A 16178-nucleotide genomic window follows, 5' to 3' on the forward strand; every position below is an offset into this window, starting at 1 on the left:
TGATCCAGCCAAACATTGTTTCTTGCATGAATGGTTTATTTTTACCTAAACTAATTCTGTTTGCGCCCAGTATTTGCCAAAATAGATCACTTCCTATCAACAATTCGACCTTTTGTGGTTTATGAAAATGATTATCCGCTAATTTTAAATGTTTAGGTATCTGCAAATCGCTAATGTTTATTTCAGATGCCGGCACGCACCCCGTAATTTCTGGTATTACGAAACAATTTAAAGTTTTATGAAAAGTTATATCGCTACGCGACTGTATATTTATTTCGCATTTGAATCGAACGGGAGATGCAATATTATTTATGCCCATGACTGATATGTTCGCGCTTGTCGTTTTTAATCTAAGTTTATCGCATAAATTTTCGGTTATGAATGAGCTTTGTGAACCGCAATCTAACAAAGCTCGCACTATGTATGCCTTACCTTGGCCGTCAAAAATATTAACTAATACTGTGGACAGTATAGTTTGATCTGCAGCGCTAACTGCCGAAACTGACAAATTGGTAGTGTTCAAACTACCTTGTATATTATCTGCAGATCGTATATCGCTCGCGTTTTCTACCGCTTGATGAACTAGAGCTGCGTTCTGTTCGCTTGACCTATCTGGATGCAATAACGTATGATGTTTTGACGCACATTTCTTGCATGTTGATTGTCTACACCGCTTATAGAAATGTCCAGGTTTAAGACAATTCGTGCAAAGATTGACCTGCCTTACTTTATCAAACCTGTCCCTAGATGAAAGTTTTGAAAATTCGCCGCATTGATAAATGTTGTGTTCCCTTTTGCAAATAGGGCAACACTGTGTATTATCCGATTTATTTAAAGTTCCCTGTGATGAATATAGACCGCGAATGTTATGTGAATATTTCGTATTCCGTGAATACGCGCCCGCCTGAGAAATATTTCGTGTATTTTGCTTTTCAGCTTGATTTACCTCAAGAGATTCTAAGAGGTCCGCCCTTGATTTTAAAAACGTTTTAAAATCATCAAAACTAGGAATTTCATTATGTGTTTTGCTATTCTCCCATGCGCGTAAAGTCGATGTATCGAACTTACAAGAAATAATATGAATAAGGAGTATGTCCCACGAATCAGTAGGTAGCCCTAGCTGCTTTAACGCGTATAAATGCTTCGAAAAAATGTCAACTAATTGCCGCAATCTATTAGATGACTCTTTATGTATTGGCTCTATATTAAATAAGGCATTAATATGATTGGAAATTAATAATCTCTTATTATCGTACCTTTCCCTAATTAATTTCCACGCAACTGCATAGTTTTCGGCGGTAAACTCTAATGTTCGTATGACCTGCGCCGCACCGCCCTGTAATGAACTTCGTAAATAATGAAAACGCCTTATATTGTCTAAGTACTCATTTCTGTTAACTAAAGATTCAAAAAGATCTGCAAAATCTAACCAATTATTATAATTACCATCAAATTTTGGTAACTCGATAGGTTTAAGCTCAATACAATGCCCTGTATATGAATTCTTAGAGCGCTCACTTGCTTTATCGCTTTCTATACAAGCTACTTGTTGATTATCGCGAATGATTTTTCGCGCTACCGCTAATTGTGAATAATATTTGTTATAGAATTCTTCGCGTTCCGTATATTCATCCTCTAATAATTCAAATTGAACCGTATTTTCTATTTGCCCCTGAACTTCATCGAATTCGCCCTGTAAATGTTCTATATTATTTACCATTTCAATAGCCTGTAATACTTCTAAATCTGAAATCGTTTCACCCTTAGTTATTTTATCATTTAACGCTAATATAAATTTCGAAAATATTGTGAGTTTGCATTTAAAACCGCCCCTTTTTCGCTTTAAATTCTCCATAATTTTATAATGAATTAAACAGTAAACAGAAACAGAATATAAATCGCTTGATATTCGACCCTAACGTTCTCAGAATTATAACATGTGCAGAATAAAGGTACAAAGACTGATAAATAAAGGAAATGTGAAATGGATAATGCTCACCAAAATATTGTATGTTTATTCTAACAGCCCTAGCCTCCTGGCGCCAAGGATATGCCTCAGGTCTTCACAGATTTTAAACCTACAGTTGTCCAATTATGTAACTGTCTTAAGAACAACGTTCGACAGTCTATAACGCGCTCGGGCCACTATGAATGCACTATTTCGCCCGCTAATTTGATGACACAAATATGAGTTCGGAATTCGGTGAATTTACACTGTTTCAACACAAGAATTTGATGATTCGGCTCGAATAGACCATGGATTTGCTTGATATGCACTTCGCTTGTGCCGCTGGTTAATAATCAAACTCCGTGCGAAAACAAAACTGATTTTATTTTGAATTACACAATACAATATATAAACGCTTATTAAGTATTATGTCCGCTCGCTCTGAATGCTGTATCACCGTATCCCGTCTCGTACTTGAGTGCTGTCTTCTTTGGGGTGCCTTAAGGGACTCGCCTTATCTTCACATATGGTATAATCTCTTCCTACGCTACTATGTTGCCGGGTTGTAAAAATGTATAAAATAAATTTGAATTGGATAGAGGCGTGAACAACTGTCAATTATGTCGTTATTAAGAAAAATCGTCAATATTGTCATTATTGAGGATTTTTATTAATAGGGTAAAGGGAGGAGCGATGGACCACCTTTTAGAAAACTGAAGCCTGTTTCTTTATTAAATAAACATCAGAATAGAAAAAAATTGTATAACATAAGTTAACATTGGTATTTTTTTTGGTATAACAAACTAATGTAAAAACTAGAAATTATAATTCTTAAACCTAAAAAAAATATAATGCACTGGCACGTCATGGGCCCATCTCTCCTCAACTGTGGAGGTGAGATGGGCCACTAGGAGCAGGAGAGATGGACCAAGCTAAACCTTTTTCTTTTTAATATCAGTAGACTTTCCGCACTTGTTACAGAGATTAGCGAATCCAGTACAAGTTTCATGTAACCAGCGCTTACAAAAAATACATTGTAACTAGTCATCTTTTTTACATGTTTGGCGATAGTCCTCGTTGCACCCAACACACTCATTTTCAATATCACTCATGTTTTCATCACCACTAGTGTCGTTTAGAGTAACATCTTCAGATAGTGACGATTTGCTTGGCTTTCTCTTAAGTTTTTGTTTTTTTATAGGCTTAGAACTTTTTTTAATCAAGGCATCCTTCTTCATTTTAATAAAGTCTTGAGCAGTAATCTCTCCAGTTATTTTTTTACGAACTCTCTTTACTGCTGCTGCCAATACAGGCACGGGCGTTATCTCATCAAGAGCCTTTCCGGGAGTTATATCTTCATCAGTAATTGATGACTTATTTGGGCTACCGTGCAAGGATATATTACCACTGATTCCAGAGGTACCTGGTTGAGGAGATTCTGATATAACTGGAAAATTTATTGTTTCTGTTTCTAATGGGGTGTGTTTCAAAAATGCATATTCTGGGATTATTAATGGGTTAAACGGATAAATTCCCATGGATTTAAAGCAGAAGCCGCATTTTGAACAGTTGCTGAGTTTCCCCATGCTCGATCTAAGAGTTTACCAAACTGAAGGCGTTTTAGAACCCTGTTTGTGTTATTCTGTACCATAAAACGGCATTCAGCATAAAAGTTGCTTTTAAGTGACTTAAAAAAAGCACGGTCCAAAGGTTGTAGGTAATGTGTGGGATGGTAAACAAAATTATTTTGTTTTGGTCTGCAAATTCTAGTAGATACAGGTTGGTCGTATGGGATGTGTGGCCATCTAATATTAATAAGGTTTTACCTGGAGGCTTTCTCGGCAAAAAGTGTGTTTGTAACCATTCTAAGAAAATGTCACTGTTAACGTATTCTGATTTTTCCGACATCCTAATCTTGGCTGTCGTCTTTTTTATTTTTCCCCTTAAAAATGCAATATGGGGGCAAGCAAATCCCTTCTGCACTACAGCAAGCTATTACACTGATCGTTTCACCTTTTTCCCCAGGGCTTACGCTGGGAACACATTTTGAACCTTTTTCTTCTAGAACTTGACCGGCTCTAGTATTCAGTTGTAATCCTGTTTCGTCAGTATTGAATATGTGTCCGGGTTTATCATAAAAATTATTCGGTCATAATTCTCTCGAGATCAGAAAAGTAGTTATCTGCTGTTTCTTTGGACATTCCTAAAGCTCGTGCAATTGAGGTGTTCTCAGCTTTTCTAATTGAAATTTCAGGTCTTCGTTTCAAAAAGAGTTCTAACCATTTTTTACCAGCTTTACCTAGAAGTAGACAATAAGTAACTCTTGTATCAGATTTATGAATTTAAAAATTTACCTTCTTCTATATTAAATTTATTTGGGATTCCTAATCGCTGAGCTAAATTAAAGGGCATGATTCGTACTTCAGTGTTCTGGTTGGTGCAAAGTCTGCTTTTTGTAGTTTTTTTTACATGGCTAACGATTTTAGCTTCAACAGCAGTTCCTAAAGAATAATCTGGACCCAATCGGTTCATCTTATCCATATTGTTTGTTTTTATTCGACGTTTAAAAGTCGTTTTCCGGTTATTCCAAATGCTTTGGCGGCTTCATTAATACCCATATCACCATTCTTTATAGCATCTACGGCATCATTTAGCTCCCTAGAGGTACAGTTACCTCTCTTAGGTGTATTTAGTTTGAGAATATATTATCTATTGGGCATAATCCTAAAACAAAACATACTGAAACAACTCTCCTCCTCGTAAGTGGTCCATCTATCCTCAAATAGGAGGACAGATGGACCAGCTCGTATTGTTTAAAATAAGCAGACTACAGCAGTAGTTCTTACTCTATAATACACATTTTAAATATAGTTCAATAATAAACTAACAAATAATCGGTCAAACTCACCTGTTTTTACAAAAAATTATATTTAAAAAACTCAAATAAAATTATCACACGTGAGTTTCAATTATCGTAAATAACACTCCTACAAATACGCACCGATGCGTTACAACTGGCGTCTCTTAAGTAACTAACGTTAAACGATACAACAGAGTACTGAGTAGTATAGACTTGCCCTGTTGCCAAACTTGGTCAGGTATACTTAGCGGACCGACTATCCTTCTGGTCCATCTCTCCTCCCTTTACCCTAACTATTCTATGAACATCTTTTTGAAAGAACCATCTCTTTTGCTGCAAACTCTGAACCTGTGGCAGTTTTAAATATTTCCGTTCTATCTAAATAATTGTTAGATTGAGACCAATAGAAAACTTGTGTACTAATACTCGATGAAAATCATATCTAAATTATATATGATCACTTCGTAAAAATGAATTATTAATTATTTGGGGTAAGTTATTACCTTCCTAAATCCAGTACACTATCCAACATAGAACTGTATGTTTTCTCAGATATTCCTTTAATTACTTGATTCTCTATTCCCGAATCACCAGGATGAATAGTTATGGCCAAAATGACACCCAGTAACGAATTAAACGTCGAAGTTAAAAAGAAATAGGTGAAAGTTCGAAGAGCTATTTTTCCGTTTAGTTTTGCATTGACACTTGAACATCCAGTTATTATGCTAGATATGATTAAAGGAAGTATAACCAGCTTCAGTACTCTCATGTATAATTCCCCTGGATAGGAGATTAAGGTTATGGCCGTGTCAGAGAGTTCAGAGCTGCGTAGGGAAAAACCTGAAATAATATATATTTTCAAAATTTGAATAAATTATATATTATAAGATTACAGTTTAGAAAAATTTTAGTAAAATCTTATTCCAGCTTTTTAACAAATCTACCAAACAACAAAAACATCTGACAATCTGCTAGTGATCCGTGATTCTCAAAATAATCCTTTAAAACAATTTTAGTTAAGCTACTTTAAAATATTTTTACGTTCTTCTGTGAGCTTAGAGATTAAGCGAAGCAAAGTTGTTTAAATATTTTAACTCCAAAAAACTCACTAAATTACAATCCTTGGCTTCCCTTAAGCAGAGGGCTACAATTACGAGTATGTAACACAACAATATGAAACACAATTTTTTTTATTGCAAATGCAAAAACATTCAAATGTTTTTTATTTTTGGCACGTGGAAGTTTTATGTAACAAACTCTTCTTCTTTTTGGATGAGTATTGTTTCTAGGTCAGAAGTGCACCATAAAGATCAACTCTCGTCTAAACATCTCATCAATTAAATTTAGTGAAAAAAAATTAAAAATCCTATTAATTAATAAATGCTGATTTATTACATCCGTGTTTTTTGTAAACGAGACGAGACCAGTTCCTTTTAGACCAGGGAAATAAGCAAAAAAGTACCCTGTTTGTAACACTTAACCGGTCAGGCAAACGACAGTTGTTTTGAGTAGTACACACATGTCCAAAAGTTTGGAATACGTACAAATATTACATCTACGCCTATGGTGGTTTTAAAACTGTTGTTGATATTCATTCTAGAGGGGTTTTAAATGAAAATGATAAAAAATTTGAATTGTTTTTGTATGATTTTGGTCACATTCAACTGTTTAGCGTATTTACATATTATTTCAGTCTTTGTTTAAATTTGAATTGAGCCGTTTAAAAATTTCTAAAAACGTGATATCTCATTTTGACAGATCCAGAGTAATTGCTTTGTTACAACAGGACTTTATTTAAATTAATATCGCGAATATTGCTGATGTTACTCAGAGTGCTGTATCGAAAATTTAAAAAAAATTCCAAGATAAAAATGACGTCAAGAATCGTCCCAGAAGTGATAGAAATCGATGTACAACAGCAGCACAAGACCGGCAAATAACATTTATAGCTCGTAGAAATCGTCTGGAATCTACAAGTGGTATATCCAGAGAAATTTCTAGGCTTCCAGGACTGAATATTTCACGGCAAACAATAACACGCAGACTAAATGCGGTAAATTTGTATCGTAGAAGACCGCTACGTGTTCCTAAACTAACCTACCAACACAAAATAGTAAGGTTGCAATGGGCTAGAGAAATGGTGCATCATGATCCTCCTAACTGGAATAACGTGATGTTCTCTGATGAGTCAAAAATTGACTTGGTATCTGATTCGCGAAGAACACTGGTTTGGAGGGCCCCAGGACGACAAGCCCCACTAGAAACAGCTAAACCGCGTGTCCCATTTGAAGGTGGCAGTATTATGGTTTGGAGTGGTATTATGAGTGGTACACGGACGTCACTGCTGGTTCTGGAGAGAAGAGTCACCGGTGCTGGATACATCAAGGAAGTTTTAAATCCTCTCGTACGTCTATTCTGAGGGGCAGTAGGTGATGAATTTGTGTTTATGCATGACAATGCAACTCCTCATCGAACATCAGCAGTACAAAATTTTCTTGAAGAAGAAGGAATATCTACATTACAGTGGCCCTCGAATTCCCACGACATGAACATTATTGAACATGCTTGGGACATTCTCAAAACACGCATCAAGAAGCGAAACAATCCCCCTATTACACTTCGAGAACTTAAAGATGCTGCTCATGAAGAATGGGAGAGAATTCCGCAAGCCCAGCTCGACCAGTTAATCGGCAGCATGCCAAATCGCCTACAGGCTTGCATACAGGCCAATGGAGGAAATACTTATTATTAGTTTTATTAAAAATAATTTTTTTCCATACTAATTTATTTTTAAATGTAAGTTGTACATTGTAAGTTTTTCACTCCAATAGAATAAATATTTTTTTCGCATATCGTTTATCTGGTTTTAAGATTTATTTAGTATTATTGAGAATTGAAACAAAATGATGTTTAACTATTCAGAAGATTTTATATATAAAAATCAATAAAAAGATGAAATATTCCAATATTCCAAACTTTTGGACATATGTGTATATATGAGTAGAGCAGCAAAAAGTAAAGCATTTGAGAACAAGAAATTTATAAGTCGTATAAAAACCTTTAAAATGGCGTTTTCTAAATGTTCCTATCCTAATTTGCTGCTTAGAAAGTTGCAAAATAAGTCAAAAATTTCGGTTTTTTTATAAATGTTAATAACTTTTTTTAAAATAAACTTATAACCTTTATATTACATACAATGTTGTGTTTTGTGGTGCTTGAAATATGGTCAGAATTTTAAGTCGATCGGTAAAATAGTTTAAAAGTTTAAGTCAAAAAATTTAATTAGTTTAAATTCCAAATTAAATTTTTTTGAAACAATATTCTATTAATATTATTTAAAAAATGGGGAAAAATATTTTTAAATATTGCTAAGTATTTTGGCAAAATCAAGTCGATGTTTGTTGACCTAATACACTTTGAGCGAAGTTAGTGCTTTTTTTTAAATTGATATCAGCTTTGTGTATAACAATTAAGAGATCTTATTAGGATCGTCGGAAAGAGCATGTTTTAAAATTTTAATGTGCAAAATTCGAAAAAGATTGCATTTTAATGGACTCGTTCACAAAGCTTCAAAAATGTGGTTCCTTAAAATCGGTCGCCTTTTAAACTAGTGAGAGCCGTGGAGGGGGAAGGAGCTGTTAGCTCTATCTCTGTTTCTTGTTTATGGATTTTGAGCTTTCTTTTTTTAATTTGTATGCACTTTTTGCCTACATTACGAATATGTATTATTTAAATAATTAAATTGTTAAATGAACCATCTAATTTGTTTAAACAATTTTTTCAGTTTTTAATTTTTTTTAGGAATATTTATTAGGTAATTTTTATTGTAAAAAATAAATATTTATGATTAATATATACTTCTTCAATAAATTTCGTAAATATTTTATTTATAATAGATTTTATAAAAAAAAAAAACAAATTATCCTGTTCAATTATTTCTAAAAATATTATTGGTTTATGTAATGCTTTGGAAATAAATAATTCCAAATAATCTATCTACACAGCCCTTGCTACCTAATTTTGGACATAGGCCTCCGCTTCCTTCTTCCACGTCTCTCTATTGTAGGCAGTTTGTATCCACTTCGGGCCTGCGTGTTTCTTCAAGTCATCTGACCATCTCATTTGTGGCCTTCCTCTATTTCGTTTGTAACTATATGGTCTCCAGTGTATAATCATCTTATTCCATCTGTCGTCTTTTTGTCTTATGGTATGTTCAGCGAATTTCCACTTAAGTTTTGCTATCTGCGTTAATACATCGGTCACTTTTGTTTTGTGGCGGATCCAAGTATTTCTTTTCTTGTCTGATAGCCTGATGTTGAACATTTGCCTTTCCATGGCTCTTTGGGTCTTTGCTATTTTTTCCATGTTTTCCTTTGTAAACGTCCAAGTTTGAGAACCGTAGGTGTAAACAGGAAGTATACATTGGTTGAAGATTCTTTTTTTTAAATATTGGGGGTATTTTCTATTTTTTAGTATATAGGAAAGTTTTCCGAAGGATACCCAAGCCAACCGTATCCTTCTCTTTATTTCTCCGGTATGATTTTCTTTATTTAATTTAACTAGTTGTCCCAAATATACATATTCTTTTACTTGTTCTATAGTTGTTTGTGTAATTGTAATTATTACTTCTTCTGGTTGGTTGGTCATAATGTTCTTTTTGTTATAATTCATTTGTAGACCTAATTTTGTTGATTTAAGTATTGGCCATTTATTTTAATACCCCGTTTTTCCCATTGTAATTTCCTCATAACGTCTTCCAATGCTAGATTGAATAGTTTGAATGATATAGTGTCAACCTATCTGACTCATCGCCGTATCTTAATGGGCTCCGTTTGTTCAACTATTTTGATGGTTGTTGTTGCTTGTATATCTATAGTCTATTCTCCCATTTTGTAAAGACTTTTTTACTGCCCAATGTTGCACCTTATCGAATGCTTTTTCAAAGTCTACAAATGCCATATACATTGGGATTTGATATTCGTTGGCCTTTTCAATTAATATTTTTATCGTAAGCAGATGGTCTTTTGTATTGAATCCTTTTCTAAAACCGGCTTGCTCTCTTGACTGGTAATTATCTAACTTAGTTGTTAATCTGTTTGTTAGTAGTTTAATTAACAGTTTGTACATTACATTCAGTAGTGTTATGGGCCTATAGGTTTTCAGATCTTTTCTATCGCCTTTCTTAAATAGTAATAGTGTTATTTCCTCGTTCCATGTGGTGGATATTTGTTTTGTGTTCAATATTTTATTCATTAGTACATAAAGGACTTCAACTGTAGTTTCCCCCCATTTTTTAGCATTTCCACAGTTATTCCATCTTTCCCAGGAGATTTGTTATTCTTCATTTCTTTGAGTGCTTTTTTTATTTCATTTTTACTGATTTCTGGTTGTAGGTCAGAGTTAACGTTCTTTATTTTCAGTTGTAACTGATTACGGATTTCTTAGGTTGGGTTTTGTTCTGTTTTAAAGAGATTTGTATAATATTCGTGCGCTATTTGTAAAATTTCTTTTATATTGTTGGTCTCCACTCCTTCTTTGTTCTTTATGCTATTAATTTGTATGTTTCCCAGGTTCTGCTTTAAGCACATCATGTTTCTATTTTTTTTTCAATTGTTTTCTCTATCTTTTCTTCCTGTACTCTCCGTTTACACTCCTTGATATTTTTTCTAATAGTTTTGTTTATTTCTTTGTATTCCATTTTATTTCTGTCCCCTTGTTCTAGTAATGTTCTTCTTGTGTTCATAGGAATCTTTGTTTTCTGGGATATGAAACTTTCTTTTTTTGTTGTTGTCTGTGCTATTTCTTTACCCACTTTCATTAGAGTTTCAGTAAATATCATCTTTTATTTTATCGATATGTTTGTGTTCTATATCTTCCTTGGTCGGCAATATTTCCTTTATTCTCTCTTCGTACGTCTGTTTTTCTTGTTTTAGTTTTTCCATGTCTAATTTCTAATTTTTTTTTATTTTCTTTCTTGTTTCAAATCTACTATCAATGATCAGCTTGGCTCGGACTAGTCTATGGTCGCTACCAGTTGAGATGTTGAGAAGCGATTTGGGGCTGTTACGTCTTTAACGATGGATTTTTGCGTTGAAAGAATATAATCAATTTCGTTTTTAGTTTCACCATTGGGACTAATCCATGTCCATTTTCTTTGGGGTTTTTTCTTGAAGAATGTATTGATTGCATATAGTTACTTCTCCTCTAAGTAATTCATCAATGTGTTTCCTCTATAATTTCTTTTGCCCTATCCATGGTGTCCTACTTTGGCTTCTTTATATAGTTGTTCTCCTATTTTGGCATTGAACTCCCCGATTATTAGCGTTAATTTTGATTTGTGTTTTTCCATAGCTGTGGTTATGTCTTCGTAGAAAAAATGTTCAATATCTTCATCGCTGTAGATACTTGTTGGAGCGGTTGAATTTCAAATAAACTAGGTTTTATTTCTTGCTAAATAGACTAGGCGGGTGGCTTTTGTCGAAAAAGGTCGCTTTCGTACCCATATGCTGAAACTTTATTATGATGCCAATATGCTATGCTGAAAAGTTTACCGAAAATTTTCCCCGGCAACCTATTTATGTATAAAAATTTTTAATCAAATTCTAAAAAATTGCTTTTTTCACTTCAAAACCACTTTTTTTTTTAATAATTTGAGAGTTATTTCAAGACGAAAGTTATTCTTATGATTTTTATGTAAAACGTAACTTAAACGTAAATTGTAAATAAACTACTAAAATAGCCGAAAAAAAGCCATTTTTAGCATTGTTCGAGGCCATTTTTAAATAGGTTGAACATGAGATGTAAAAAAAAACAAAAAATACAATATAAAGTCAATTCGTTTAAAAATGATCAATTTCATTTTGATTTTATATTGCAAAAGTTAGTTTAAAGTATACATAAACAAAATTACGTTTCGGAATATATAGACTTGACGAACGTCCAAACTTTAACGTTTGAAACACATTGTTTATTTCTTACCCACAATCTTAATCTTATTTTAATCGGAAGAATATGATGCTGCATAATTACAGTAAAAAGTTTACCCAAAGTATACCACAGTAACTTGCTTAATATATAAAAAAGAATAAATAGTTCAAACAAAAATGAATTTTTTTTATTTGTTGAAAAATTGTTATAAATAAACCGCTTTCCGTGGTAAACTTTGGGTTAACTTTTTACTATAATGTTGTAGCATAATATTTATTCTTTCGATTAAAATAAGATTCAGGATATGGGTAAAAAATAAACAATGTGTTCTGAACGTAAAGTTTAGATGTTTGTTAAGTCCATACATATATCCCGAAACGCAACGGTAGGGTAAGGAAAGGTATATTGGTGATAAAAATGAAAAATACTAATAATATAGGAATTCGAAAACTAAGCAAGAAATAAGTTTTGCTTTATTAGGTTACTTATTATTTGAAGTCGATGTTTAGAAGAGTTAATCTAACAAAAAATGATTAATAATGATAGTAAATGTCAAATTGATATACAAACTTATGTTAGGTAAGTTGGTGACACGGTAAGGTATATTGGTGATAGTGGTTATTAAATTTGGTGATATTATGGAAATTGTATATTTAATCAGATATTTAAAAATTTTATACCATACAACGATCACATCTATAATAAAGTTTTTCATCAGCGTCAATATCTTCGATAGATATGCAAATCTCGTGGTATGGTGTCAAACAAGATGAGCACTGAATCGATTGGGCTCCATTTTTTCTCTTAACATCAGTTGAATACAGGACTCCACATAAGCCACACTCCCAATCATCAATTTTACTTTTTTTTTGCTTTTTGGACAGATTTGTATGAAATCGAGGGGCTGTTGCTGAAGATTTTCAGTTACTGAAGTGTTTTCATTTGTCGGTGTTAAACATTTCGCACTTCAGTCCCTTTTCCCTTTTTCTTGACCTCTCTGGACGTTTTGAAGCTGTTGGTGTTTTCAAAATATGATCGACTGTGACTTTAGGATTTAAAATAGAAGTTTCAGGTGCTGCGTCAGTTGAAACTGGAGAAGCAGGAGCTATGTCAGTTAAAGATGAAGGCCGTAATGCTTCTTTTGGAATAACATCTCCCTTTAAAGGACATATGCCTGTTTTTTTAAAAGCATTCTCAATGTATTTCTTTGTAAAGGCGCTTATGTAAGCTGGATTCAAAATGGAATGGAAGTTGCTACCATTTGGAGCATCCGCAGGGTTATTGCTCATATAACGATTCATGCTATTCATGCTAAGTGGCTTGAATAGTCTCACGTCAAGTGGTTGCAATAGATGAGTGCAATGAGCTGGGAAAGTAAATAGGTAAACTTGATTATCTTTCGCTATTTTCAAAACTTCAGCTCCAATGTGGGCAGAATGAGAGTCCATCAACAAGACTACAGGACGTTCAGGCGATATCGTAGTGATAAAAAAATTTAACCATTCCAAAAACGATTCAGAATTGATCCATTCTTTAGGAGATAATTTTATTAATGCGTTGGGAAGGGCATCATTTTTAAGTGCATCATTCCATCTAACACCTTTAAAGATTACCATATTAGAGATCCATGTTCCATCAGCACAAATGCATGCTAACATAGTTTGAGTTTGACCTTGTTCAGCGTAGGATCTTTTATAAACATACTTTTTACCAATGCCGGTAACAACTTTGTAAGGTTTCACTGCATACGATAATCCAGTCTCATCGCAATTCCAAATTAAATTCGGTTTGTTTTTTATATTGAGTTTCGTAAGAACATCATTCAGTTTCGAAAAGAAATCTTTGATCATAAATTCATTAGCCATGGAAGCTCTGTAGGCCGAAAAATTTTCTGGCACACGAACGCACAAGTTGTACCTACTTTTTAAACTATTCCACCACCATTTGCTTGCAATGCAGTTAGTTGACGGCAAGAATTTCTCCTGACCATCCACTTTAGCAAGATCATAAGCATATTTTCTAATTTGATACACGGTTAGTCCAAAACCCAATTCTTGCATTTCTATAATATAATTGTAAAGCCTCAACTCTAAATCACATGAAAATGCAAAAGGCTTCCCCAGTTTTCTTACCGAATCCTCTTCATTCGCTAGGTCAAAGTGCTCCATGGAACTTCTACTTCCTTTGCAGCTTTGTATATAGTCTTATCTTCATTTCTTACTAATCTGACAGCGTTTTGAAAATGCTGTTGATTATATTTTCTATATTTACCCTCTTTTCCCATTGCCAATCTAAAAGTAAGAATTAAATAGTTTTTTTGGTGATAAAAAAAAGTTAACGGCTTTTAAAAATAAAATACATTTACGGATTCCTCAAAACAATACCTTTTGCATAGTATACTACACTTCTCTATTTTATTTTAAATAAAAGAACAAAATATATCCAAAGTTAACGTCTCAAAAGTTCTTGAAAAATGTGTGCAAAAAACACTAAGAAATAACAACCGCAATTTAAGGAATACAAACTTACCTTGGATAAATCACGAATTCAATGCAGCTTTTTTTATTGATAATTAGTTTATTGAATGGTTTTATAAAGTTTTATAAAGAAAACAGCAATTATTCCAATAAAAATGTAACCAAATATGTAACAGTCTATCAGATTCAATAAGAAATAACTCCACTATCGCACAATTGTCAAAAGAGTCTATCAATTTATTTATGGATATTTGAAACTGACTTATACTATATAAAATCAAAATGGACTTGAGCATTTTCAACCTATTTTGTAAACTTTCATCTCATATTTTTTGTGTTTTAAATTCGACGACCAATCTATTGAAAAATGCCCTCGAAAAACGTTCAAATCGGCATCTTTCGACAGTTTTAATTGTTTATTTGTATTTTACGTTTAAAGTAAGTATTTTACGAAAAAAATACAACAATAACTTTCGTCTTAGAATACCACATTTTTGAAGCTTTGTGAACGATTTCATTAAAATGCAATCTTTTTCGAATTTTGAACCTTAAAACTTTAAAGTATGTTCTTTCATATGACCCTAATAAGATCTCTTAATTGTTATAAACAAAGCTCCTATAAATTTTTTTAAAAAAGGCAATAACTTCGTCCCAAAGTGAACTAGGTTAATATTTTTTTCTTTTAAATTTCTAAAGAAATGCAGGCTTTCTAAATATGAAAAAACTATTTTTTTGCAGGCAATGGTTAAAAAGTTATTCAAATTGTTTATAAGCAAAAAATCGACAAAATTATTTTTTCTAGTTTTTTTTTTTAAATAATAACTATAAAATAAATCTTGTTCTTTCAGAAGCTACCCGTTTAATTAGTATAACTACATAATTTTCTGACTTATATGGTTGCAAAAAAATTTAATTTGGGATAAACAAAATAAAAACTTTTAAACTATTTGACCGATCGACTTGAAATTTTGAACATATTTTAAGCACCATAAGACCCAACATTGTATTTAATATAATGGTTATAAGTGTATTTTTAAAACAGTTAATAATATTTATAAAAAACCAAATTTTTTGACTTATTTTGCAATTTTCTAAGCAACCAATAATGATAGGAACATTTATAAAAAACGCCATTGTAAAGGTTTTTATATGACTTATAAGTTTCTTACTCTCAAATTTGTTTCAAATGCTTCACTTTTTGCTGATAGATGAAAAAAGCGAAAAATTACGTTTATAATTTGTTAATAACTAATTAAGTCCAAAAAATCGACAGCAGGAAACATATAGGTTCTTGTTATAAAGGTCCATACTACTCAAAACAACTGTCGTTTGCCTGACCGGACGTGTGTCACAAAAAAAAAACGGTGTTATAAAAAAGAGACAAAAATCACATATAAATCTTCAAAAAGACTTACCTATTACTCCTCCCAATAAAACTCCCAATAACGTTAAGGTAACCAATAAATTTTTTATTACTTTTCGTTTTATAACAGCTAGGTCGACATATTTTTGGTACACACATTTTTCGTTGGCCTTTTCAACGTTGTTTGTTTGGTTTTCGGTCATCGTATTGACGCTGAAGTGCTAACTAAAGAACATACTTCCCTTGTCTCAGTTTAAATTGAATAATAATAGGATAATGTATGGAGGAATTATTTTATTAGAGTAATATAAACATAACAAGGCCGATATTGGGGAATCAGTACAATCAAAAATAATGTAAGTGCAGCATTATTTTTAGCACTGATTTATTATTGTTTCGTTTGTCACATTTGTTGTTTGTTTTGATATTATATCGACTTTTCTATTTTTAATATATGTATAACTGTTCAATATACGAGTAGTTAATTGACACTACAACTGACCTCCTTAATCGTTAATCTTTGGTTATTCTTAGTTATCACAAATATGGACATACGCAAGAAAATAAATCATATATTTTGTCTCTGTACGTCCCTGTACGTAG

The 16178-nt window shown here is 32.7% G+C and overlaps 1 protein-coding gene across 1 annotated transcript in view; it reads right to left on the minus strand.

Moving 5' to 3' along the window:
- The window catches only part of LOC140445691 (excitatory amino acid transporter 2-like), a 34218-nt gene extending 18418 nt beyond the window's left edge, over window positions 1-15800 (minus strand). The window contains exons 1-2 of the mRNA XM_072537949.1: window positions 15628-15800; window positions 5312-5648 (exon numbers count right to left, since the gene is read on the minus strand). Coding sequence (XP_072394050.1) covers window positions 5312-5648; window positions 15628-15778 — 488 coding nt within the window. The 5' untranslated portion in view covers window positions 15779-15800. The remainder of the gene's footprint in view (window positions 1-5311; window positions 5649-15627) is intronic.
- Window positions 15801-16178: the final 378 nt, after the last annotated feature.

Source organism: Diabrotica undecimpunctata, chromosome 7 (assembly GCF_040954645.1).
Source record: "Diabrotica undecimpunctata isolate CICGRU chromosome 7, icDiaUnde3, whole genome shotgun sequence".
NCBI lineage: Eukaryota > Metazoa > Arthropoda > Insecta > Coleoptera > Chrysomelidae > Diabrotica > Diabrotica undecimpunctata.